General features: G+C 43.4%; 1 protein-coding gene across 2 annotated transcripts in view; it reads left to right on the forward strand.

Moving 5' to 3' along the window:
• The window catches only part of si:dkey-172j4.3 (diacylglycerol kinase delta), a 121,808-nt gene that overhangs the window by 57,873 nt on the left and 38,658 nt on the right, over positions 1–25,277 (forward strand). The window contains exons 1-5 of one of the 2 annotated variants that reach the window (XM_051722755.1): positions 3,003–3,209; positions 23,639–23,749; positions 23,851–23,931; positions 24,343–24,447; positions 25,090–25,222. In XM_051722755.1, the coding sequence (XP_051578715.1) occupies positions 3,009–3,209; positions 23,639–23,749; positions 23,851–23,931; positions 24,343–24,447; positions 25,090–25,222 (631 nt within the window). In that variant the 5' untranslated portion in view covers positions 3,003–3,008. Of the gene's footprint in view, positions 1–3,002; positions 3,210–23,638; positions 23,750–23,850; positions 23,932–24,342; positions 24,448–25,089; positions 25,223–25,277 lie in introns of those variants that run through there. The other variant, XM_051722763.1, reaches the window with a different exon arrangement.

The following is a 25,277-nucleotide window of genomic DNA, read 5'->3' on the forward strand; positions in this document are numbered from 1 at the left end:
GTTGTGTTCTGCAGAGGAAAGAAAGTCATACACATCTGGGATGGCATGAGGATGAGTAAATGATGAGAGAATTTTCATTTGTGGGTGAACTATCCCTTTAAGACCCTTGTCAAAATCAAATCAAATCAAATCAAATCACTTTTATTGTCACACAACCATATACACAAGTACAATAGTGTGTGAAATTCTTGGGTGCAGTTCCAAGCAACATAGTAGTCGTGACAGTGATGAAACATATACCAATTTACAATAAACATCAGATTACAACACAATTTAAAATCTAATATACACATAATTACACACAACACAATATACAAATAATAACATACAATGTACAGTATACAATACACACAATATAGAATACACATTATACAATAAAAAAGTATATATAGTATATATAGAATGTACTGTAGGTTGTATTGTACTGTATTGACATTCAGGCTGTCAGTTGATAGTAAGTTGCCACTGTGTTGTTAAGAGAGAATATAATATAATAATAATATAATTTATGACAATGAGATATAAGAGTAAGAGTAATAAAGTGCAGTGCTGATGTATTTTGATCGTGGGAGATCAAGAGTTCAAAAGTCTGATTGCTTGGGGGAAGAAGCTATCATGAAGTCGGCTGGTGCGGGTCCTGATGCTGCGATACCGCCTGCCTGATGGTAGCAGTGAGAACAGCCCATGGCTCAGGTGGCTGGAGTCTCTGATGATCCTCCAAGCTTTTTTTCACACACCGCCTTGTATATATGTCCTGGAGGGAGGGAAGCTCACCTCCGATGATGTGTCTGGCAGTTTGCACCACCCTTTGCAGTGCTCTGCGGTTGTGGGCGGTGCTATTGCTGTGCCAGGCGGAGATGCAGCCAGTCAGGATGCTCTCTACAGTGCAGGTGTAGAACCATGTGAGGATGTGGCAGTTCATTCCAAACTTCCTCAGCCGTCTCAGGAAGAAGAGGCGCTGATGAGCCTTCTTCACAACGGCTTCAGTGTGGATGGACCATGTTAGTTCCTCAGTGATGTGGACACCCAGGAACTTGAAGCTGCTGAATCTCTCCAATGGTGCCCCATTAATGGTGATGGGACTGTGATCTCTTCTACTGAAGTCCACCACAAGCTCCTTTGTCTTACTGACGTTGAGGGAGAGGTTGTGCTCCTGACGCCAGCGTGTCAGAGTGTGCACCTCCTCTCTGTAGGCTGTTTCACCATTGTCAGTGATCAGACCTGCCACCGTCATATCATCAGCAAACTTAATGATGGCATTGGAGCTGTGTGTTGCCACACAGTCATGTGTGTACAGGGAATACAGTAGTGGGCTGAGAACACAGCCCTTCGGGGCTCCAGTGTTGAGGGTCAGTGATGAGGAGATGTTGCTGCCCATTCTAACCACCTGGCGTCTGCTTGACAGGAAGTCCAGGATCCAGCTGCACAGCGAGCTGTTTAAGCCACGAGCCCAGAGTTTCTCATCAAGCTTGGAGGGCACTATGGTGTTGAATGCTGAGCTGTAGTCTACAAACAGCATTCTCACATATGTGTTCTTTTTTTCCAGGTGATGAGAGAGCAGTGTGTATTGTAGATGCAATGGCATCATCAGTGGAGCGGTTGTTGCGGTAAGCAAACTGCAGTGGGTCTAGTGAGGGAGGCAGCACAGAGCAGATGTAATCTCTGATTAGTCTCTCAAAGCATTTGCTGGTGATGGGGGTCAGAGCAACAGGATGCCAGTCATTTAAGCAAGTGATTTTGGATTGCTTTGGAACAGGCACAATGGTGGACGTTTTAAAGCATGTGGGGACTACAGACAATGAGAGGGAAAGGTTGAAAATGTCCGTAAAAACACCAGCCAGTTGGTTCGCGCACGCTCTGATGACGCAGCCCAGAATGCTGTCTAGACCCACAGCTTTGCAGATATTCACCCGTCAACAGCAATCTCAGTGTCTGTAGGTTTGCTTTGAAACAGACTTGCTGAATACAGATTATATACAATTGCCTAGATAAAAAATTGCTCACAGGTTGCTGTTGCATACTGTAGCTCAGGATACTGAGGAATTCTTTAAAGGTATTTTTTTTCCTCATTACAAATAACATTTTACTCCTAAGGAAATGAATTGTAGTTTTGAAACCTATGTATAAAAGCATGACCACTCACATGAAATGAAGACTCATATCAGTAACCTTATAAAAGCTAGTTTATTTTACATGGAGAGGGTCCCCTCATGGGGATGCCATGTTAGGATCACATAACCAGACCACACTGCTCACTTAATCTCAGAATCCACCCTGTTATTGTTCACTTTCATTCATAGATTAAATAAATCATGCATGACTGTGATAAGTTAATTTTTACAATGGCATCGGCAACTGAAAACTATTGTGTTTGAATGATGCTGCATCCAAGCCCTTAGGTGTCAGTGTAAATCCAAGAAACAAATCAGACAGTTGGGGGTTCCTTTGACAGTCTAGCAGAGACAGATGAGATGTCAGTTGTCTTTCTCTCAGGAGAAACATCTGAGAATTTGGAGACACAAGAAATTCTCCATGTGGTCTTCATTTAGATTCATTGCTGTCTAGGAGCAAAAATTGAGATATTAACAATATCTAATTTTTAATTTTTCTCCTCTACGGGATTATCCCATCAGCACTGTTGATCATTCCTGCATGAGGTGGTTTCATTGTCTTTTATTAGCCTTGGTCCTTGGAAGGTTGACTGATAGATCTAAAAGTCCAATATAGGAACGTCTGATTTGGCCCATTGGTGGTTAAGATTTTCTGTGATTCTGTGAGTAGTGATGCTTACCAGACTAGTTTATCTAGTTCTATATATAGACCTCCACACGTCTGCATGAGTGTGTGTGTTTATTCATTCTCAGAGGGCAGGCCCGACTGGGCGGTCTTATCACCTTACTGGTAAGAGGAAGTTCTGTTGTTAAAAGGCGTGTCATTCAGGTGCAGCCACAAGGAAGTGAGTATGTGCTACTGTCTGATTTCTGCAGGTTGTGTGTATAAGAGTGTGTATGCGTGGATGGTTAAAGGGACCCATCATGCCCAGGCTTTGTCCAGGCAGTGTGTGTTGCTTTGCTCCATTGTTGTTCGAATGTGATGGGAGCGGGCAGGGAGACGCCAGCCAGTTGAGAGAGGAAGATATTTTGGAAACCTCCTCCAGCAGTACATTAAAAACTACAGGACAGGCAATCAGCAATAACGTCATTTCACAGGTTAGAGTTTAAAGATACTCCTAGATAGTGTGTCTGTGTGTGTGTGTGTGTGTGTGTGTGTGTGTGTGTGTGTGTGTGTGTGGACTGTTTGTCAATATTTCCCAAAGTTTAGTTTTTTGCTTTACAATCAGTAAGTCTCAAATACCTCTTCATTGACATCAAACCAGAAATGTCTTTTAACTCATATTATACTGGATACTGGGATCATAGTGTGGGTGATAAACTGTCTCACCAAGTAACTTCCTCTTAAACTGAAGCAGTTTGAGAAACTGTAAAACCTTTTATTTTACAACTGCATTGAATTTGATGTTGGTTTAATTGGTTGAGAGATTTGATGGGCCGAAAATAGGATAGCATTGTGAATTGAATAGTATTGTTCGAGTAAACAATACTTTTGCAGAAATGTACCTCTGATCAGTCTCTCTCTATATATATCTTCTGCTATAAGTCAGACATCCACACAAATTGACTTATTATTACACAAATTTTGTTTTCTTTCTTTAAAAATCAACTGTGTGAAGTCATTACTTAAAAAATAAATAAATAAATAAATAAAATTAAAGTCATAACTTCTGTTTTATAGGTTTAACTAAGCAAAAAAATTGTATAGCGATAAGGAGTTGTCTCTGTTTTTTGTCCTGATTTATTAGAATGTCTTGCATGACAGGCTGAACGAGGGAGCGATGCATTTTCTCCAGGGTCTGAAATTTACTTTTTAGCCCATGAATAAAATTACTTTTTAGATGAATAAAATTACCAGCCAGTCAGATTTCTTACCTGCCCATTTTTTTTATTTTATTTTAATAATTTTTTTATTGCATTTTACAAGTAGATTTTACAGACATGACAAATAAACAATACTGAAAGCATGTTTAATATTAAACTGATGTTTTAAAGAATTGTATCGTTTTATTTTATTATGAAATATTTAATTGCCAGATAGTTTTCTTTTTCAGATTATTTCCTTAGTGCAACAAAAATACATTTGTATTTTAAACTACATGTTGTCATATGAACAACCAGTAAGTAACTCTCATGAGTCTCCTGAGCCTTAAGTACACATAGCACAGTAACAGTTCTTGGTTTATTTGGAGTGAGTTAATTCAGTCAGCGCCAACTGATTCTTTGATTCACTAAAAAGAGCCGGCTTATAGAGTCGTTCATTTGGGAGTTGGACAACAGTTGTTGATTCACTAAAAAAGTACCGGCTCAAAAGAATACTTTCCTAGGGAATCAGACTACACTGTCGCATGTTATGTCTCGTGCTGTAGATTCAAAAGAACTGTCTCAAAGGAGTCATTTGATTGGGAATCGGTCTACTCTGGTAGAGCTTTTTGTCTCACGCTGAAGAGACACAGAAGCAGTGAGGGTCGCTGTGGCATTTAATGATAGTACAGGAAACACTGTGAGTATTTTATTCCGGGTTTCTGTCTGCTTCGCAGGATAAATGCACGTTCAAGAACTGTAACAAAACCAAACGTCATGAAAATCATTCGGATCCTGTGTTATAATGCAATCATTACCAGATAATTTGTTTGTGGTGGGAGGGTGGGTTATTAAAACGTACTCGCACATCCACTGGAAATCCAAAAATTGTCTTCCCTTCACCCTGATGGCATGAACGCTCCTGAACATTGCCATTATCTTGCTTCTAGATTTACAGCTAACTGAGACTATCATTGAGCAGCGGTGCTAGCTAATGATAGCCGTTCTGTGTAAACACCTGCAACATTACTTGCTCATAGGCCTGCAGAGCCTTACTGCACGGCATTAATGAAAAGCCTGTAGTGAATAACAGAGCCCTGCTGGGAATCTGGACAGTTACACACACACAAAAACAGAACCACGTGTGTATATATTTATATTTAATACATATACAAACAAACATGCTTATGTAAAATTGCAACCATGATTGCATTTATTAACGTGCATACATACATAGCATCAGTGTTTTCTGAACTGCTATTCAGCAGCGGCGCTCCACCACAGCAAATGAAGAAACTCGAGTTGTGAGCTTACAGTCTGAATTGAATGTGCCATGAAATAATACAAAAACAACACGTCTTTCAGTTGCATTGTGTAGGGCGGAACGATCCATCTAAATACAATCGAGATATGACCTGTGTGGATATTAAACCGCAAAGGCTGTCATGTGATTTAATCAAATAGTCTGCACGTGATGCTCAATCATAGCTCTGTTCTGAGTGAGCACACGTGAGGCAGTTCTGTGCTCGCTCCACGAATTTCATCTTGTGAACAGAATATCAGACATGTTTCATTGGTTTAAGTTTGTCGTGTTTAACTTCCCTGTCAGTGATAAAATGATGGAGAAAGGAGCTCTTAGCGCTATCTAATGTAGGCTACAAAACAAGCCCAGATGAGACTTGAAATAGAAATCAAGTGTTTTTCCGCCTTGGTAAGTGTGTTTGTTTGCAAGCACTTTTCATGGTGAGTTCAAAGCGCCATTTGACGCTGGCATTGCCGTCCTGATGCGAATCATGAATGCAACTTCACGATTTCTGTAACAACGCAGATAGCCACAATCTACTGGTAGATTAATATTGTGGAGGATGAGAATTTAAGGGATTTAATGCCCATTGCAATGAAAATGCAACCTATTTGGGGACTAGTTCTAGACTTTGGGAAACGTTTAATGTTACTTGAATTGGTGCTATATTAGTGCATTTCTATCTATATTGTGGAAGGCTTTATTTGGAAAACATTATATTAGGGTACCTGGGTACCTCAGTGAGTAAAGATGCTGACTACCACCCCTGGAGTCCGCGAGTTCGAATCCCAGGGGATGCTGAGTGACTCCAGCCAGGTTTCCTAAGCAAACAAATTGGCCCGGTTGCTAGGGAGGGTAGAGTCACATGGGGTAACCTCCTCGTGGTCGCTATAATGTGGTTTGCTCTTGGTGGGGCACGTGGTGAATTTTGCGTGGATGCCGCAGTGGATGGCGTGAAGCCTCCACACGCGCTATGTCTCTGCTGTAACACGCTCAACAAGCCACGTGATGAGATGCGCAGGTTGACGGTCTCTGAGATTCGTCCTCCGCCACCCGGATTGAGGCGAGTCACTACGCCACCACGAGGACTTAGAGTGCATTGGGAATTGGGCATTCCAAATTGGGGAGAAAAAAAAAAGAATTATATTGTTACAAGTTGTTTTATTTTATTTCATAAAATGGAAATAAATTAATTTTGACAAGAAGTATATAAAGTGTCAAATTTCAGCATTTTTAAAATCTGCGATTAATCGCGATTAACTACAAAAAATATGCGATTAATAGCCATTTAAAATTTTAATCGACTGACAGCACTAATAATAATATAGCTATTATTCGTTATTGTAATACAGTTGTAGGCCTAATATAATTCTGTAATTTCTTAATGTAGTAATAATAAACATTATTATAATTATCAGGGCATGAAATCCGGTGTGGATGTGGGTATTGTGCACAAATTTAATCAATCCCGCATGTTCCACATTCATAATGCGGGGAATTTCCACATTATTTTATTCATTTTAGCATGTAGCTGAGAACTGGTTAACCAATCCATGCAGATAAACAAATTAAATCAATAATCTTGTCTTTGTATCAAATTGTAATTCTACAATCTGTGCGAATAAGTCATCTCTTCCTCCCTCTCTCCCTTGTACAGCTTTCAGCTGCTTGTTAAACACTTGTTGAGTTCAGTGTGAGCGTGCGCAGTGAGGATGCGCATATTTACTGAATTAAGATGTTACATATCTATAAACCTGTTAATTTGACATGCAAATGGCATTGTACCATGTCTCTGTAAGCGAGCAATGGATTAAAACTATCAGTCTTGTTTATAATCAACAAAACTGTCAACATTGCAATTGCGTGACATTGGAGTGATCAAATTTTGCTGCCTTCCATACCGTGGCAATCCATTAAAAAAATACAGCACCAAGAAAGGCAGAAATAGCCTTTGGAAAATGGAAAAATATGTATTTTAAATTTTTTCTTTCATGTGCGGTAGCCCAGGTGAGATGTAATCACTGTATGAATCAGTATGAAAGCCAGAGGAGGCTGACAGCATGAAGCCTTCTCTCATTAGTAAACTGACCAATCAAAATGAATATTCAAATGACGCAATGTCATCTTCCATCCAAAATGCACCCGAAAAAGGCAAAATGGAGGCAAAATGCAACTTGCCTCCTTCTGCATTAATAACCATCATTATCAGAGATAACCATTCAAGCAAATCAGCTTTTAGTATCATGTTAATGTGTCATCAAGTCTGCTTGTGGTTAACTTGACATCAGGGGGAGAGAAACGTTGAAAATTTCCAAATTATCGAGGAAATAAAACTAATTGGAAGATCTAAAAACACATGTAAGACTGAACGACAGGATCATATAGCCTATAAATTTGAGTCAATGAAGCAATGCAGGATGGAGTTACTCTACAAATACTGTATGTGAATACATGATACTGTACATGAAATGGGACCTGCTATTCATTTATAAATATTTGCATTAATCATAGTCTGTAGATGGAACTGCTTGATTTGTTCCGTTGGTTTACTATATTGACAAGTGTTGGGTTGGTAATCGGAAAGATTATAACACATCAGTAGTTATCAAACTATTTTAAGTTATCAGGGGGAGGAGATCATCTGTGTACAGGAGCCGTACCAGCAAGAAATATATAATAAAACATGATATTTAAACCCACTGCAATCTTTTATTGGTTTGATCTCACAAAAGTGTTTTAAATATTGGCCTCCCCGGAAAATTCCCTTACAGACCTCCACTGGAAGCGAACTGTTTACACTAATGTCCGCTATAGCGCTCCTTGTGGCAACATTGAGAATGCAATGTATACTTGCATTGTGTTATGAATTGCAGTCAGACACATTTTGGAAAGCAACTGCATACAAAATCGAGCTTGTGTAGCTAGAAGGGCCTGCGTTGACATGCTTGCGTAGAGTATGTTTCAGCCTTGAGTATTAAACTCCTCACGCAACGTTTGTGCACGAGATCAGTTTTTCTCAGGGTACATACTGTTTTCTGGCTTATCTGTGTCCATTTTTTATCATAACCTAATGAGGAGATAAAACAAAAAGCCTGTTTATGGACAGATCAAGCATGCACGCTAAGGTTCTGCACCACTGAGCACTTGTGTTGGTGGGTTATGTAGGATTGGCATTTATCAGCTGTCTCTCATCGCTGATTCTGATCTGGTCACTGGTTAAAATCCATCATGCTATTGTATTTGTGCAGCAGTTCCCATTAGCACACCCCATGTCTGGGATCTGACACTGTTACTCAGTGAATCTTGGCTTGTTCAGGGCGATACCTCAGAGGTAGTACATTTTTGCACTGTATGAGTTAGTCCCTAATTAGATCACACATGCGCATGCACACAAAAACCCGCATAGACACATACTGCAGGGGCTATAATCAGTTCATTAGGTTAATTACTAGCTGTGAAAAGGAATTGTAGTCTCTGTGGGTGCTTTGGGTAATTGGTCTGGCTTGAACTCAACTTTAACCAGACTGTGCCTTCTCACCCAGATAGTCTCATTGGAAACATACATGTCACATACAGCCTGGATTCATACACATAGGCCACGTACACACTGCAGCTAAATGCGGTTGTCAGTTCACCTTTGAGTGCTTAATCCTGTTCTGTACACACAAAGTTTGGTAATTTACTGGAGGGGCAACCTAATTTTCCAACCGCATTTTCATAAATTCCCCTTATTGTGTACTGTGTACAGAACCAAACTGAACAACTTTTTGTAAATGACATTATCAAAAGCACATGTGAGATGTATCCGACTTCTCGAGGGACTGCCGGTTGACTAGTCGCTTTCCACGTGATTTACAAAACGTGTCTGTAGGAAATACAGCAGGTGGTGGATTTCCGAAATGCAGGATGGCAAGTGAAGACTCATTCATCTTAATGAGGAAAGCTCTACCTGATTAGTTAGGGTTAGGTTTTGGGGTTGGGTTATAGTTTCTCTGAACAATCAGGTAGCGCTTTCCTGATGAATATTACTGAATTGTCCAATCAGTTATCGCTTTTACTCATGAATATAAATGACTTTTCCCTTGCCATCCTACATTTCGGAAACTTGTCAGCGGGTGTGGACATAGATGGCTCTCCACTGAAATAGCGAATTAGCACAAATGTACTTTGATAAAAATAACGCAGGTGCTACAGTAACCTCTAATATATGCAAAGTCACCTTTAAATATTACAGAAATACTAGTACTATGCATAACAATAATATTCAAATGGACTACATAGACAATAAATTAATGCCAACTGAATAGGGTGGCCAGACGTCCCATTTTTACCAGGACAGTCAAATATTCAAGCACTTTTTCTAGTGTCCCAACTTGTTCTGAAAAAATTGTGTTTTGTCCCATACTCCCCTCTCCTAAAATTTCTCTATGCCTGTGTGGCTTTCTCAGTCACTTGAGTATTATAATCAAAGGTAGCCAAGGATACGGCTTGTAAAACCAATAAAATCACACTGTGTTATTTGAAATGCATGATTGGATTAAACTATCCAATCACAATCCCCTATCAATAGACATCCAGTAAGTGAACTGATTGAAGAGTCAGTTTGAAAGAGCACACAGATAAAATTGCAGCTGGAAGAATTTCAAGGAAGTGTGCATGTACATTTAATGAGGATCTTCAAAAAAAGTTAAAATTTCTAAAAAAGGAGTTACAGACAGAGCCTAGTAAAGTGAGGTGTGTGATTGTGGAGCTCGCTTTTCCATCGCCTATGGAGGCCGCACCGACATCGCAACAAAAAAGCATGTGGATGCTGATAAAAGTAAGTGTGCCACACCAAGTGTAAGCGATTTTTTTGTGAAGCAAAGTTCAGAATCTGACATGGTGCACGCAAATGAAGGACTTTTTTTGCTTATCATTCTGTTGTGCACGACCATAACTTTGCACATTCATGACCTGAGAAAAGTCTTGCAGGCCAGGCTGGAGGAATCATTCATACCCTCTGACATTAAAAAGCAGTTGGATGCCATGGTTGAAGCTGGTGACATGTGAGCGGATGATTTCTTTTGTGCAGTGAGAACCTTTTATTCAGCATCAGTGGATTGCCTCCAGAATTGGAGCCACTCATTGGAGAACACAGAAAAACTTGAGTGGGCCCTACTGAGAGACATCCCAGAGTGAAAAGACATTCAGAGTAGTCTCGAACACTTCTACTCCAGAATCCCCACTCTCAGTTTGATTGACGAAACCATGCTCTTTGATGAGTGGAACATGAACAAGATGGCCGTGTCTGAGAGATGGACAGACGTTTTTCGTGAGCTGGAGAGCAAGACCATCAACTTCTGAGTCTTAGCCGAGGTCGTGCAGTTTGTTTTATGCCTGCCTGGGACATCTGCATCTGTGGAGCGTGTGTTCTCATTTATGAACGCAGCATGGACACCGGATAAATCTCAACTCAGTGTAACAGTCATGAAGGCAATGCTTTTCATACGTCTTAATTTTGGACTGGACTGCTCTGCATTTTACGATAAACTCTTGAAAGACAAGTGCACACTGAGAAAAATTGCTGCCAGCAAAAACTACAAGGTGACAACAGAGAATTACGTCACAACTAGTCAATTTCGAATCGGCTAATGGGCTTGACTAGTCGACTTAAAAAATTAGTAGTTATGCAATCCCTAGTTGTTATGGTTATTACTTGTCAATAATTGCAATTTTATCAGAGTAACCCCTGTATTCCGTACACACATCGAATGAAAAGAGGACTCACTCCTGCATTTAAATGCAGTTGTCATTCCCGAAACGCTCAACATTCTGTTTGTCTGTAATTATTAATGAAACAACTAGTTGACAGAAAGAAGGAAGTTTTATATTTTATATTTAAACTAACAATGGATTTCATGAGGGGAAAACGTTAACCAGCCTATTTTTGTGATGATTACGATCAGTGTATTTAACAAGGCATTGTTTAACAAAAGAGAGTGTCTGTGATTGTTTGTTATTAAATTGTGATTTTGTATTGTGTTGTGGGGTTTTATCACTCTTTACCATCCCTGCATGCTGTTAGTGCCGCACAATGTTTGGCCACACCTTTGGGACATTGATTGTTTGATTGACAGCTGTGTTTGCCAACAGCTCATTGGTGTTTCCATGGAAACTGATAGATAAGGGTGATTGGCCAAAATTTGGCTGTCACTGTGATTCTCAAGTGATTGTTTTCAGCCATTCCAAAGAGGGGTTTTGGTTTATTGAACGGAGCAAAGACAGACACAATCAGCCATATATTTTCCAGAGATATTTAAGCTGTTTTGTTGTTGTTGTTGTTAATTTAATGTTAAAATACTTTCTCCTATCTCGACTTTATACGCAGCGACTATAAGTAAACCATTTGTAGGTTGATTTCAACATTGCTCTGTTTGTTTGAGCAGCCATATGGCATAAGTTTGGGGTGGGTCTATGTGTTTTGTTTGACCAATGGCAGACAGAGGAAGTATTTTGAAAAAATGTGTGAAAACTGTTTATTCTGCAATTCCCTTTGGTGAAAATCTTGCCTTTCATCATATGGCTCTCAAATCTTTGTCAAGATACGTTGCGTCAGCTTTGACAGCAATGAAACCAAACGTCATTGAGTCTTGCATGTCTCATAACATGATCATTCGTGACCGCCAAATTAAAACATGTTTTTTTTTTCTCATTAACGACTTGCATGTGTTGTGTGTTTAATGCTCCAGTTTTATACATTACACAGTCAATTAGCATGCTTTGATTATTTTGAATTAAGCCCATGTATTTTGGGTCATATATCTCACTTTCACATGCTGCATCCGTCCTGTGGACCACCTGTTGGGTATTCTTTTGGGTTAATTTGTTTTATCGTCCTAGTAGTTTTACTTTGGTCTTTCTTTGCAATATCTTAAAAAAGAACACTCAGTCAGATTTCTCTGCTTTCTTTTGTCTAATTGAACACACTAGGCAGTATATCCTGGCTTGACAGAAGATTCAATTCTGCTAAGTGTAATGATTTGTTCATGACTTTATTGGTTGGTCATTTATTCTTTTAAAGGCCATGCTTTCTCTTTCATTTGACATGTTTGGTAGCATGATCTTTCTTTATCTATTATAAATTGCGCAGTTGCTGAGCTGGGTTGGAGAAGAGTTATTTAGTCTCATTATGAGTGTAATGACACATAATTGTCCTAATGGCTGACTGCTTTGACTAAACCAGCCACTCAGATCCACTTTAACTGTAACAGTAAGTCAGAACACAGTATATTCATTTCAATACCTTTTAAAAACTCAATAAAATATTGTAAAAATATTTCAAGCCTTTGATTTTATTAAGATTATGGAGAGATTCATGAACACAAGCCACTGTTGAACTTTAGAGAAAAGGAAGGTTAATATCAATGCAAAGATAACCTCATGAATGTAATTAGACTTAAAGTTATACAATTAAATTATTAGTATTCACACGGCAGAGGCACTACAAGGCCATGAGTTTGCATTGGAACAACAGACAAGTGGAACCAATCAGCTTTTCTGGAACAATGGAAATCATAGTATGTGTTGTTCCAGCTCTATGGAGGACACTGCAGATGCTGTGCCCTTCAGAGGAGAGACGAGACAGAAAAAGGAGGATAAAATAGAGAAAGAATAGAATAGAGAAGAAAGAATGACAGAAAATGAGAAGAGAAAAGGCAGGGTGAGCTGTAAAGATGAATAAAGATTAAGAATAATGAGAGAAAGGAGAAAGAGAACAGCAGGGAGAATGCAGAAACTGAGGATTTTAGAGGAAGAGGTACAGATTAAATCAGAATTAGCAATCATTGTGTGATGATGTTTGTCCTCAGTTCTGAATCATAATCTGACATCACAGCATGCGTGTGTACGTACACACTGTGAGGGATCAAAGTGATGGGAGCGCAGGCCCTCATCTTTTATGGATTTGGAAGCAGCTCTGCTATGAAAATGTGGAGTGAGTGATGATGTCTGGGCCTGATGTTTGTCTTGAGGTACAGGAGAGATTCAGCAGTTTACACTATCACTAAGCACACACAAACACACTTAGCTATCTAAATTAGGACATACCATAGACTTGACTATGGCCCCGTCTATGTATCTATAACCTTTAAACTTCATTTTGTTAAATAATATTCAGACAAGGCTTTGTCAAGCCAAAATAAAAATCTTGACAAATTTCACTTCTCATTTTTATATAAACTAATTATAGTTACTAAAATCTCTCCCTAACCCTGCCCCTAAAATAAAACATTTGGTAAGTATTAGAACAAAAAAACAAACAAAGAATTTTTACTTTATTTAAGAATAATTTTATTTCTTCAAAGACATTTTCCACCACACACACACACACACACACACACACACATGTTGGTGCAGCTATCATTATGAGGACTCTCCATAGACATAATGATTTTTATATAACGTCCTGGTTACTTTCGTAACCTCCATTCCCTGATGGAGGGAACGAGACATTGTGTCGATGTAGTGACACTAGGGGTCACTCTTGGGAGCCCGAAACACCTCTGGTCTTTGAAAAAAGGCCAATGAAAATTGGTGAGTGGTATTTGCATACCACTCCCCCAAACATACGGGTATAAAAGGAGCTGGTATGCAACTACTCATTCAGGTTTTGTGCTGAGGAGCCGAGACAAGGTCCCGGCCATTGCAGCGGGTAGTCCAGCGTTGTGGCAGGAGGGACACAACGTCTCGTTCCCTCCATCAGGGAACGGAGGTTATGAAAGTAACCAGGACGTTCCCTATCTGTCACTCACTCGACGTTGTGTTGATGTAGTGACACTAGTGGTCCCTATACGAAATGCCACAACTAGCTGAACTGTGTTACGTGAAATGGCGGTGTGTGACGGGCAGACCACTGTGTGCCTCATAGCCAGCACACCAGGCCGACACATAACTTCCCCCAACGCTGTTATGAGTGTCGAATGGCATTTCAGGAACAAGTCAACTGCCCAAAAGATAGAGACAGGCTAGCCCAGTTGTGGCCTCTTATCCTCTTTTTTTTCCTCCCCCAAAAAAGAGTGAAATTTGTTAACTGACTGGGGCCACCAGGTCTACGTCGGGGGGGGTGTCACTCCCAAGGGGAAGACACCGCAGAGACCACACCCTGCCTAGAGAGGGGAGGGGGGGGGATTTTGAGTGGAAATACATCACATGGTCTTGCCGAGCCTTGTCGGAAGTATGTCATGTGGAGATGTCCAATGGTAGGTCCTACCCTATGGGGGAGGAGTTTCTACAAACATGGTGATTGGGGCAGAGGGGCCTCTACCCAAGGAAGACGCAGTTTACCAACAGGGAAACGAATTAGCGAAGGTATAGGTTGCATGGGGTTACCTATGGGGAACCAACACATGCAGAGCACCTACCCCAGTACAGGGCTTAGTTAGCACATGTACTGAGCCAGCAGCAAGTTTCTCCGCAGACTCGTCTGCCACAGGGCTCGGAGGAAGTCATCCAGGGAACACAGTTTGTGAACACTACTGGGAGTCAACAGCGCACGTCTTCAGCTCAGGGTAGGTGAAAGGCGCTATGCGCAAGCGATACACCCGGCCAGCTGTCCTGGACTTATCTGCTTGTGCCTGCCACTACACGGGACGAGACCGGCTCCACCCAGAGATTGTAGAACCTTGCAAAGGTGTTGGGTGTTGCCCAGCCCGCTGCTCTGCAAATGTCTGTTGGAGAGGCGCCCCTGGTCAAGGCCCAGGAGGCCGCCACACTCCTGGTAGAATGGGCGGCACATCCTGAGCATGATATACCATTGCTATGGCGTCAATGACCCAATGGGCGATCCTCTGCTTGGAGACAGCGCTTCCTTTCTGCTGTCCACCAAAGCAGACAAAGAGCTGCTCAGAGACTCTAAAGCTCTGCGTGCGATCCAAATAGATGCGTAAAGCGCGCACCGGACACAGCAAAGTCGGGGCTGGGTCTGCCTCCTCCTGGGGCAGTGCTTGCAGGTTCACCACCTGATCCCTAAATGGGGTCGTGGGAACCTTGGGCACATAGCCCGGTCGGGGTCTCAGGATCACATGAGAGTAGCCCAGACCAAACTTCAGGCACGTTTCGCTGACAGAGAACGCTTGCAGGTCTCCTACCCTCTTGATGGAAGTGAGTGCAGTCAGGAGGGCAGTCTTTAAAGAGAGCGCCTTAAGCTCAGCTGACTGCAGGGGCTCAAAGGGGGCTCCCTGTAGACCCTGAAGAACTACAGAGAGGTCCCATGAGGGAATGAGGTGTGGTCTGAAGGGATTCAACCTCCTGGTGCCTCTCAGGAACCTGATGATCAGGTCATGCTTCCCTAAGGACTTACCATCCATTGTGTCGTGGTGTGCCGCTATAGCAGCTACATACACCTTCAATGTGGAGGGGGACAGCCACCCTTCCCACCTCTTCTGCAGGAAGGAAAGTACCGACCCGACTGCACATCTCTGGGGGTCTTCGTGTCGGGAAGAACACCACTTAGCGAACAGACGCCACTTCAAGGCATACAGGCTCCTCGTAGAGGGGGCCCTAGCCTGAGTGATCGTGTCTACCACCGCGGGTGGTAGGCCACTTAAGTCTTCCGCGTTCCGTCCAGGGGCCAGACATGGAGATTCCAGAGGTCTGGTTGTGGGTGCCAGATGGTGCCCCGTCCCTGAGAAAGAAGGTCCTTCCTCAGGGGAATTCGCCAGAGGGGGGCTGTCGTGAGGAGCATGAGGTCCGAGAACCACATCTGGGTGGGCCAGTAGGGTGCTACCAGGATGACCTGCTCCTCGTCCTCCCTGACCTTGCACAGGATTATCGGGAAGCGAACAGGTCTACCTGTGCCTGCCCGAATCGACTCCAAATCAGCTGGACCACCTGAGGGTGGTCTCCACTCTCCCCTGAGGGTAACCTGTCGTGACAACGCGTCCGCTGCAGTGTTGAGGTTGCCCGGGATGTGAGTGGCTCGCAGCGACTTGAGGTGCTGCTGACTCCAGAGGAGGAGACGGTGGGCGAGTTGTGACATTCAATGGGAGCATAAACCGCCTTGACGGTTGATGCATGCCACTGTTGCCGTGTTGTCTGTCCGAACTAACACATGTTTGCCCTGGATCAATGGCCGAAACCTCCGCAGGGCTAGCAGATTTGCCAACAACTCGAGGCAGTTGATGTGCCAACGCAGCTGTGGGCCTGTCCAGGAGCCGGCGGCTGCATGCCCGTTGCATACAGCGCCCCAGCCCGTTTTGGAGGCGTCTGTTGTAACCACGATGCGCCTGGAAACCTGCTCTAGGGGAACGCCTGCCCGTAGAAATGTGAGGTCGGTCCAAAGGCTGAAGAGGCGGTGACAGACCGGCGTGATGGCCACGCGATGTGTCCCACGGTGCCATGCCCATCTCGGGACTCGAGTCTGGAGCCAGTGCTGAAGAGGTCTCATATGCATCAACCCGAGCGGAGTGGCCACCGCTGAGGATGCCATATGCCCCAGGAGCCTCTGAAACAGTTTCAGAGAAACCGCTGTCTTCTGTCTGAACGCCTTCAAACAGGTCAGCACCGACTGTGCACGCTCGTTTGTGAGGCACGCCGTCATCGAGACTGAGTCCAACTACAAGCCGAGAAAAGAGATGCTCTGAAATGGGAGGAGCTTGCTCTTTTCCCAGTTGACCCGAAGCCCTAGTCGGCTGAAGTGCGAGAGCACCAGGTCCCTGTGCGCACACAACACATCCCGAGAGTGAGCTAGGATTAGCCAGTTGTCGAGATAGTTGAGGATGCGAATGCCCACTTCCCTTAACGGGGCAAGGGCTGCCTCTGCGAACTTTGTGAAGACGCGAGGAGACAAGGACAGGCCGAAAGGGAGGACCTTGTACTGTTACGCCCGACCCTCGAATGCAAACCGCAGGGAGGGTCTGTGTCGAGGTAGAATCGAGACGTGGAAGTATGCGTCCTTCAGGTCTACCGCCGCGAACCAATCTTGATGCCGGACGCTCGCTAGAATGTGTTTTTGTGTGAGCATCTTGAACGGGAGTCTGCGTAAAGCCCTGTTCAGTACTCGCAGGTCCAAGATTGGCCGCAACCCAACGCCTTTCTTCAGTACAATGAAGTAGGGGCTGTAAAACCCCTTCTTCATCTCGGCAGGAGGGACAAGCTCTATTGCACCCTTCCGTAGGAGAAGTGGATGTTACTGAACCTGGGCGGATGCCTGGTGAACTGAATTGCATAGCCGATTCAGACGGTCCGGACCAGCCATCGCAATGGGTTGGAAAGCGCAAGCCATGCATCCAAGCTCCGGGCGAGGGGGAACAAGGGGAAAATCTCGTTGGACATACCGGCGGGTGGGGCCTCGCGGCGGGGCAGAGCCTGAGGTGCCACGTCATGCCATGGCCATGCTGAGTTCAGTGACATCGAAGCACTTACCTGGCTCCTTGTGACCACCCCCGGAACAGTCTGGGATGGGGGAGGAAGAGGCTTGTCCTCTTGACCCGTGGAGACCGTCACATTGGGGGCAGATTTGTGCCACAGCTGGGTGCACAGGGGCGGGGAGACCGCCGCTGGAGCGCCAAACCTGCCTAAATGGAATGGTGGACAGTGGTCGTGATGATGGCCGTGTGCACTGGGTATGTGACCCAGGGAACAAGGAAACCGCTCTTTTGCTGAACTCTTGGGTACTGCAGCCACTTGGGCATGTGGTGAAATTAAATGAAAAGGTAACAAAAGATTCTCCTCCCATCCCTCCACTAGGGGATGGAGTGGTCTGCTTACCAGCTCCAGAGCAGCGGGTTTCCTCGTCCCTGGGTTGCCCGTCTCAGGGGCACTTCGAAGCCTTTCTCGGGTTCTTGGTGGCCGGCCATGAGACGGGTGGCGTCTGCTTCCTGCGGTGGGCTCCACGCCGGGGCTGGGACATGGGGGCGGGCTGTGGCGGAGCCGGTGCAGTCACTGCAGGAGGACGCCCTTGGCAACGAGCAGTTGGGGTGCGGGATCTTGAGCTGCGCCAGGGCAGGATGTGTCGGATATCTTCCATCTGCTGCTTCACCGCCGAGAACTGCTGGGCAAAGTCCTCGACGGTGTCGCCGAACAGGCCACCTTCATCGGTCATCGGTCGCCGAGCGCAGTTCCTGCATCAATCCCGGGGTGGAACTACCCTCGTGCAGTTCCTTTAGTGCCTTGGCTTGGTGGACTTTCAGGAGAGCCATTGTGTGCAGGGTGGAGGTGGGTTGTCCAGCAGCACCGTAGGCCTTGGCTGTCAGGGACGACGTAAACCTACAGACCTTGGACGGGAGCTTCGGGCGCCCGCGCCAGGTGGCAGCGCTCTGCAGGCATAGGTGCACCGTGAGCGCCTTATCCACTGGGGGTATCGCCGAATACCCCTTGGCCACCCCACCATCGAGGGTAATGAGGGCAGGGGAGCTGAAAGATCGGGACCGGGCAGTAAAAGGTGCCTCCCACGACCTTGTCAGCAACTCGTGCACTTCCGGGAAGAAAGGAACTGGGGCGGGGCATGGCTGTGAGCGGCGCCGCGAGCTTAGGAACCAATCATCGAGCCGCGAGGGTTCAGGGGAGAGTGGAGGGTTCCACTCTAGCCCGATGCTCATGGCTGCCCGCGTCTGACTGGACGAGCCTGCTTTCCAATGCTGCGCTCGAGAGCTCATCACCTTTGCGGGCTCTGAACAAGAGGTCGAACTCGCTGTGAGACAAGCCGGCAGACTCATCCAGAAGCCCGATCAGGGCAGATGAGCGTGCGGGGGAATGGGAGGTCCGTGGGGGGATACCCGGCGGAGGTGGTCCCATTGAGGTCCCCAAATTGCCCCCAGTGCTAGCCGCGCTGGCCTCATACCCGTAGGTAGAAGGACCGAGGTGGGGAGCCACTGGGGTGGCTTGCTTTCTTATGAAGGCAAGCCGCGACCGCAACGTTGCCATGGTCATGTTCTCGCAATGAGTACATGACCCATCCACGAACGCTGTCTCCACGTGAGTAGCGCCCAGACACGAAAGACAGCGATCGTGACCATCAGAAGGCGATAATGACTGTAACCAGGAATAACACACAAATGGAAAAGCATCTTTAAAAACGTTCCATGTGTGGCGCTCTTTTAGAGAAATTTACTCTTTTTTTCAGAATATACTCTTTTATTTCTGCCGAAGCGCCCAGGGGCGTTCTCTGCAGTGCACCAGTGCAGAGGGGGAGAAGCCGCTGAAATGCGCTGTCAGATCCAGCAGAGGTGAATAAACAGCCGTGAGAATTCAGCTCAGTGAGCATCGACCGTTCGGCTCCGAAGAGAAAATCTTAATGAGTGGTTCGGGGGAGTGGTATGCAAATTTTCATTGGCCTTTTTTCAAAGACCAGAGGAGTTTCGGGCTCCCAAGAGTGACCCCTAGTGTCACTACATCGGCACAACGTCGAGTGAGGGACAGATAGGGATCTATAGATTCTATCCCCTAACCCTAACCCTACTCCTAAACCTAACACTCTCAAAAAACTTTCTTCATTTTTACTTTTTCAATAAAACATCATTTAGTATGTTTTTGAAGCGATTTGAATTATGGGGACACTAGAAATGTCCTCATAAACCACATTTATAGCATAATACCCTTTTAATTACCAGATTGTAACCTAAAAAAGTCCTCATAAACCACTTAAACCTGCCCCTCCACACACACACAAAGAGTTAGGACAAAGGGTTAGGGAGTAATGGAATACATGGAACAGGGATACGTTTTTAAAATCCAAAATATTAGTGACTGTATTCTGCTACAGTTACAATTTAAATTGTTGGTAATCAGAGTATAGTCAGAGTATAGTCAAAAAAGTATTTTGATTACTGAAGAGATTACTTTGTATATATTGTCATTTGTTTAATTAATGTTTAGTCTGCTTAGCTGGAAAACATCCATATAATGATGCGATCTGAGGAGTGTTTGAACAGCCATGAAGAACTTTCTTGTAATGTTTTACATTCATACAAGCAGACAGAGAGTGATTTCACCCTGTTATGAATGAAAAGGTGTATATGATGTTAAACGATCAGACGATGATGTCGTTGTGTACACTCTGTGGGGTTTAGAAGTAAGTTTGGGCAGCAGAAACAGTTAACCTTGTGTAAATTGACACATGAGCACTTTAGTGCTAGTTATGCTAAGCTAATATGCTATTTCTAGCCATTTTACATGCACCTTTTATCAGGCACAATTATATTTTTCTATCAAGAAAATACACATTAGATTATAAGTTTTTTTCTAGTAAGATTTTTAAAATTAGGGCACAAAAACTTTTTTTGTATTGTTTTCATGTAAAACTATCTAAAACTCCTTAAAACCAGATACATTTACTTTACCTTGTTTAAAATAAATACTTAGAATTTATTTTTAATATAAGTGTATTTTGTTTTAATGTACTGGCAGATTTATTTTCTCTTGTTATTTACTTGTTTATAGTCAAAACAAGTGGAAAAATCTGCCAGTGCTGAAGAAGTAATCCAAAGTATTTAGATTACGTTACTGACCTTGAGTAATCTAACGGAATACATTACAAATGACATTTTACAGGATGTATTTTGTAATCTGTGGTGGAATACATTTTAAAAGTAACCCTCCCAACCCTGCACACAGAAATACACACACACACACAGTTGTCACAGTTGTCAGTTGAGTTGGGAGTCTTTTTGAGGTGGTGAAAATGAGTCACCTGTTGAAAGGGACTTAGAGAACGGAATGACCTGCAATGGTGACTCATTCTATACTGAACAGACACACACTCATGCGCTTTCTCTTACTCTCTCTCTCTCTCTCTCTCTCTCTCTCTCTCTCTCTCTCTCTCTCTCTCTCTCTCCCTCTTTTCCCATCAGACTGTACAGCCTTCACCCGTCTGTATTTCCATTTATCTCATTCTCTCCATTCGTGAATTCCCTCCCTACATACAGTATGTATGTCATAACTCTTGGCAGATTGCCTGGCAAGACTCCTCACTTTTGATTTCCTTAATGATTAGCAACAGCACTCTCTTTCCTTTCTGTCAGCATGACAGAGACGCAAGAGACAGACATGCTGATGTCTCTTGTCCCATCAGCCCATGTCTCACTGCTGGCTATGTGCTGGCGTGATCTGTTTATGAAATACACATGTCATGTCATCTGAGGGGACAGAATATGTCCCTGCATGTTTAGACTACAATAGACTCTTGTAATTCGATTGTATTGCTCATCTGCCATGAGGTACAGCTGGTTTGGGATTTTGATTCCTTGCTGAAAGTCTTTTATAGCTGCTCTGCCCTTGGGAAGGCAAAACTGGATTAGAGCTTCAAGGTTTCTGATAAAAGTTGACAATGAGTTGATGACGTGCCTTTGTTTGACTTCATGCCAGACCAGCCCTTCCTTTAGTCTTATATATACTTCACTGAGTAATGTCGGTAGGCGGTAGATCAGGTTTTATAGTACTCTTACCGTAATGTTTGTATTCTTATAAACAAGTTAAGTAAGTATAAAAGTAAACTAACAAGAAAGAAGGAATCTAGAAAGAGAAGAATAAAAGACAGAGAGAGACCAAACTGGCTTTTGATTACTTGACAGTTGTTGTGGTAAATTTATTTCCCTCTTCAGGTTACATTATCAAAAAGTTCCTCTTAGATCCCCTTTACACCTGGCATTAACATGTGTTTCATATCTGGAAAGTATCTGGATATTCTTTAGCTGGATTACATTTAAACCTTACAGTCAAATATGTCTCCACTCCTTCTGTGCTGGCCAATTTAAGCCTGAGTGATTAGAAAACAGACCAAGAGAGATATATGAGTGAGGATTTGAGGAATGAGACAAGATATTCCAAGTGTATATCAATGGAATAATTAATGGAATATTGTTCATTAAATTGCATGACAAGATTGCAAGACCGCAGTGTTTGTTGTGTTCTGTTGTGTTCTGAATAAACAGAAAAGGCAAGAACCTCGCAAAACAGCACTTAAACAATGAAAGACTGTAGCACAACCTCATTATATAATTAATAACTTACGTAGTTGTATCCGGATAACAAAAATGCATTTGCATTTACCTCTTCTTAGAATATGGTCAGAATCTGTCCCTGACTACCTCGGAATGTGGTTTCAGTGATCAGATCACAATCCGATCACAATGTGTTTTGGGTGGATTTACACCTGGCATTTAATGTGGTCAAGTGCTATCAGATCACTGAAAACACTTTTTAATGCCAGGTGTAAATGGGGCCATAAACGTGTCCAAAGAGGTCTACAATATATGGAGAAAGTTATCTGTTAGCATTTCCATTCCCTAAATGGCAGTTGCTCAGCTGGCGCATGAATCACCAGCATGTATGCAACATGAAATCTGCAAACTTTAACCACTGCTGTGCATTGAACAAGCACTACACGGACACCTTTAACAGTTGCCCACAGTCACCATGTCAATAACCGTGTCTCCCGCTGAAAGCATTTAAACACACTCCTCCCGCTGGGCCCCATGGGAGTTGTAGGCCAGGCCCCATGAGAGATGTAGGCCCCTGGGCTTCCGCCTGTATAAGCCTGTGCATTAATGCACCCCTGCCTGTCACCTCTACACTATCTTAAGGTCTCATATTGTGCAATAGTAAATTGCAGTTGTAAGCCACTGTTACTGAGACTACAGAATTAATGCAAGTTGGAGATTCAAGGGTTTGTGCACTGTGTTTTTATTGCTCAGTATTATTCAATTTGTCAAGCAGAAGTTTCATGGATGAAATTTCATCCACATGTAAAAGAGGCAATTTCATGAACACCAGTAAATCCACAGAACTGAAAAGCACTTTCTAAAAATAGCTAGTTCTACCATTGCATGAAAATGTTTTATTATGAAAAATTCCCCAGTGGGGTTGTTTGCACGCTAGCCATGTTTCCACTATTGGGCCAAATGAGGGCATGCTAGTGCTTGTCAGGGCCAGTTGCCTTCCCAGTGACACCTCTGGGCTTCATCGTGCCTCCTCGTGGCTTCCTCAGGGGCCAGTGGCCAAGTGCTGATTACCCTTGGGCCAGAGAAGGCCATCTGGGGATTGAGGCGGGGTCAATGTCAAAGGCAGAGTTTTGCTGAGTCTGGTCAGAGGGTCAGCACATGATATTGATTTCCCAATTTTTCTAGCTACCAGCTTACCTCAACAGATCAATGGAGAATAGAGAATCAGTACTGGTCAGTAGACGAAATCAGGGCTCTTCTGAATATTTGGGCTGATAAAAATTTAACGTCAGATCGACGGCATCTGCCGAAATGAAAACGTGATTAGGTATAATGTAGCCGAGCTAGCCGAGTTGTGTATTTCCAGCGCACAACGGTTCAGGTTTCGGGAAAAAATGAAATACAATTGCAGGCACAGTACAAATCCGTGTTCATTTAAAGGGCTGGTATTTAAAGAATTGGAATTTTCATTAGCTGTCTTACACTCTTTCTCTGTATTTCTTTTGTAGAAAAGTGTGAAGGAGGGCCTTCTACTCAAGCAGACCAGTTCTTTTCAGAGATGGAAGAGGCGGTATTTCAAACTGCGAGGCAGGACTCTCTACTATGCCAAAGATTCAAAGGTAACTGCAGGGGACGCTTTGGGGTAGATTGAACCTTACATGGTAAAAAGTCCCTGTTTAGGACTTGTTGGTAACATAAACATGCTACTGTCCTGTTGCAGTCTCTTATATTTGATGAGGTTGACCTCTCAGATGCCAGTGTGGCTGAGACCAGCACCAAGAACATCAACAACAGTTTCACAGTAAGAAAAACCTCTTCTTTATGTCTATGTTTCAAAAGCTAGAAATCTTCTTTCCTATGGCCCTTTCCCAAATGGCACAATTGACATGTACTTGCGGTCTTGCAAATTTGGTCATCGCATCCACTTGCCTATGAAGTCCACAAGACCGTAGGTTGTCCCGTTTGACATTTATGACTCTGAAGGGTGCACATGAACTCTTCCTTTATGGTCGCTGGACACCCTACATATGCCCTTTTGCCGAGCGAGCCCTGACTACTTCCCAACAGTCTGTGGAGCATTATGTCACCAGAGTGTGGACTCGGACTCGGACTGCAAGGGCTAAACGTGGCATTTGGGACAGGGTCTGTTTTATTAATTTATTCATTAATTCACCTATTTATTTCCTCTTATTCACCTCTTCCTCTCTTCCAGGTCATCACTCCGTTCCGTAAGTTGATGTTGTGTGCAGAGAGCAGAAAGGAGATGGAAGACTGGATCGGTGCTCTGAAATCTGTGCAGAAATGGGAGACTTACGAGGTCAGTTTCTGACTCCTGACCCTCTTCTCCATCATTTGAGGGTTCAAATAATGAGCTTTGATGTTGATCATGGTCACACATTATACAACCTGATGTTCTTTCTCACAGATTCTTTTCCATCTTCGATGAATAACATTAATAAACTGGCAGTAACTGCTGGAGTCAGATTCAGACCTTTCAGCATAATGTCAGTTCCACTTTGTAGCTTGTTATTTCCAAAAACTGTCCACTTAGACAGGAAGAAACAATCTGACGATATGTAAAGCAACTACCACAGTTCATTTTGCTTTTAATTAACATGTAAGTGTATGTAAATCAGAAATCGATGATATCACAATAAAGAACATTTGAGTACATTTGAAGCACATTAAAAAAAAACATTATATTGATGTAACTTATTTAAAAATCTTGTGCTTTGCATGAGCCAGGTTTTAACAAAACAGCTCCAAAACTCCTAAACATACATAAAGCTGAATTACTAGCAATCTGTTTTGTGGTAGATCTGATCCCATGCCAGTATTTGTCACTGAAGCATTGAGGTTATATTGGTGATATTTGTGTTGTATCTGACCCTAGCACACATTAGTTTAGTATTTAGTTATAGTCCAGTGTTGTAACTGAGGACTGTTTTACTGATCCCAGGCCAGTCAGTTCAACATGGAGCACTTCTCTGGGATGCATAACTGGTATGCCTGCTCTCACGCTCGCCCCACCTTCTGCAATGTGTGTCGAGAGGCTCTGCCCGGTGTCACCTCCCACGGTCTTTCCTGCGAAGGTAAACTTTTTGTGTTCTGTTTTTGGTTGTTCGATTGTTTCCCACATTTTTTTTT

Source organism: Myxocyprinus asiaticus, chromosome 2 (genome assembly GCF_019703515.2).
Source record: "Myxocyprinus asiaticus isolate MX2 ecotype Aquarium Trade chromosome 2, UBuf_Myxa_2, whole genome shotgun sequence".
NCBI lineage: Eukaryota > Metazoa > Chordata > Actinopteri > Cypriniformes > Catostomidae > Myxocyprinus > Myxocyprinus asiaticus.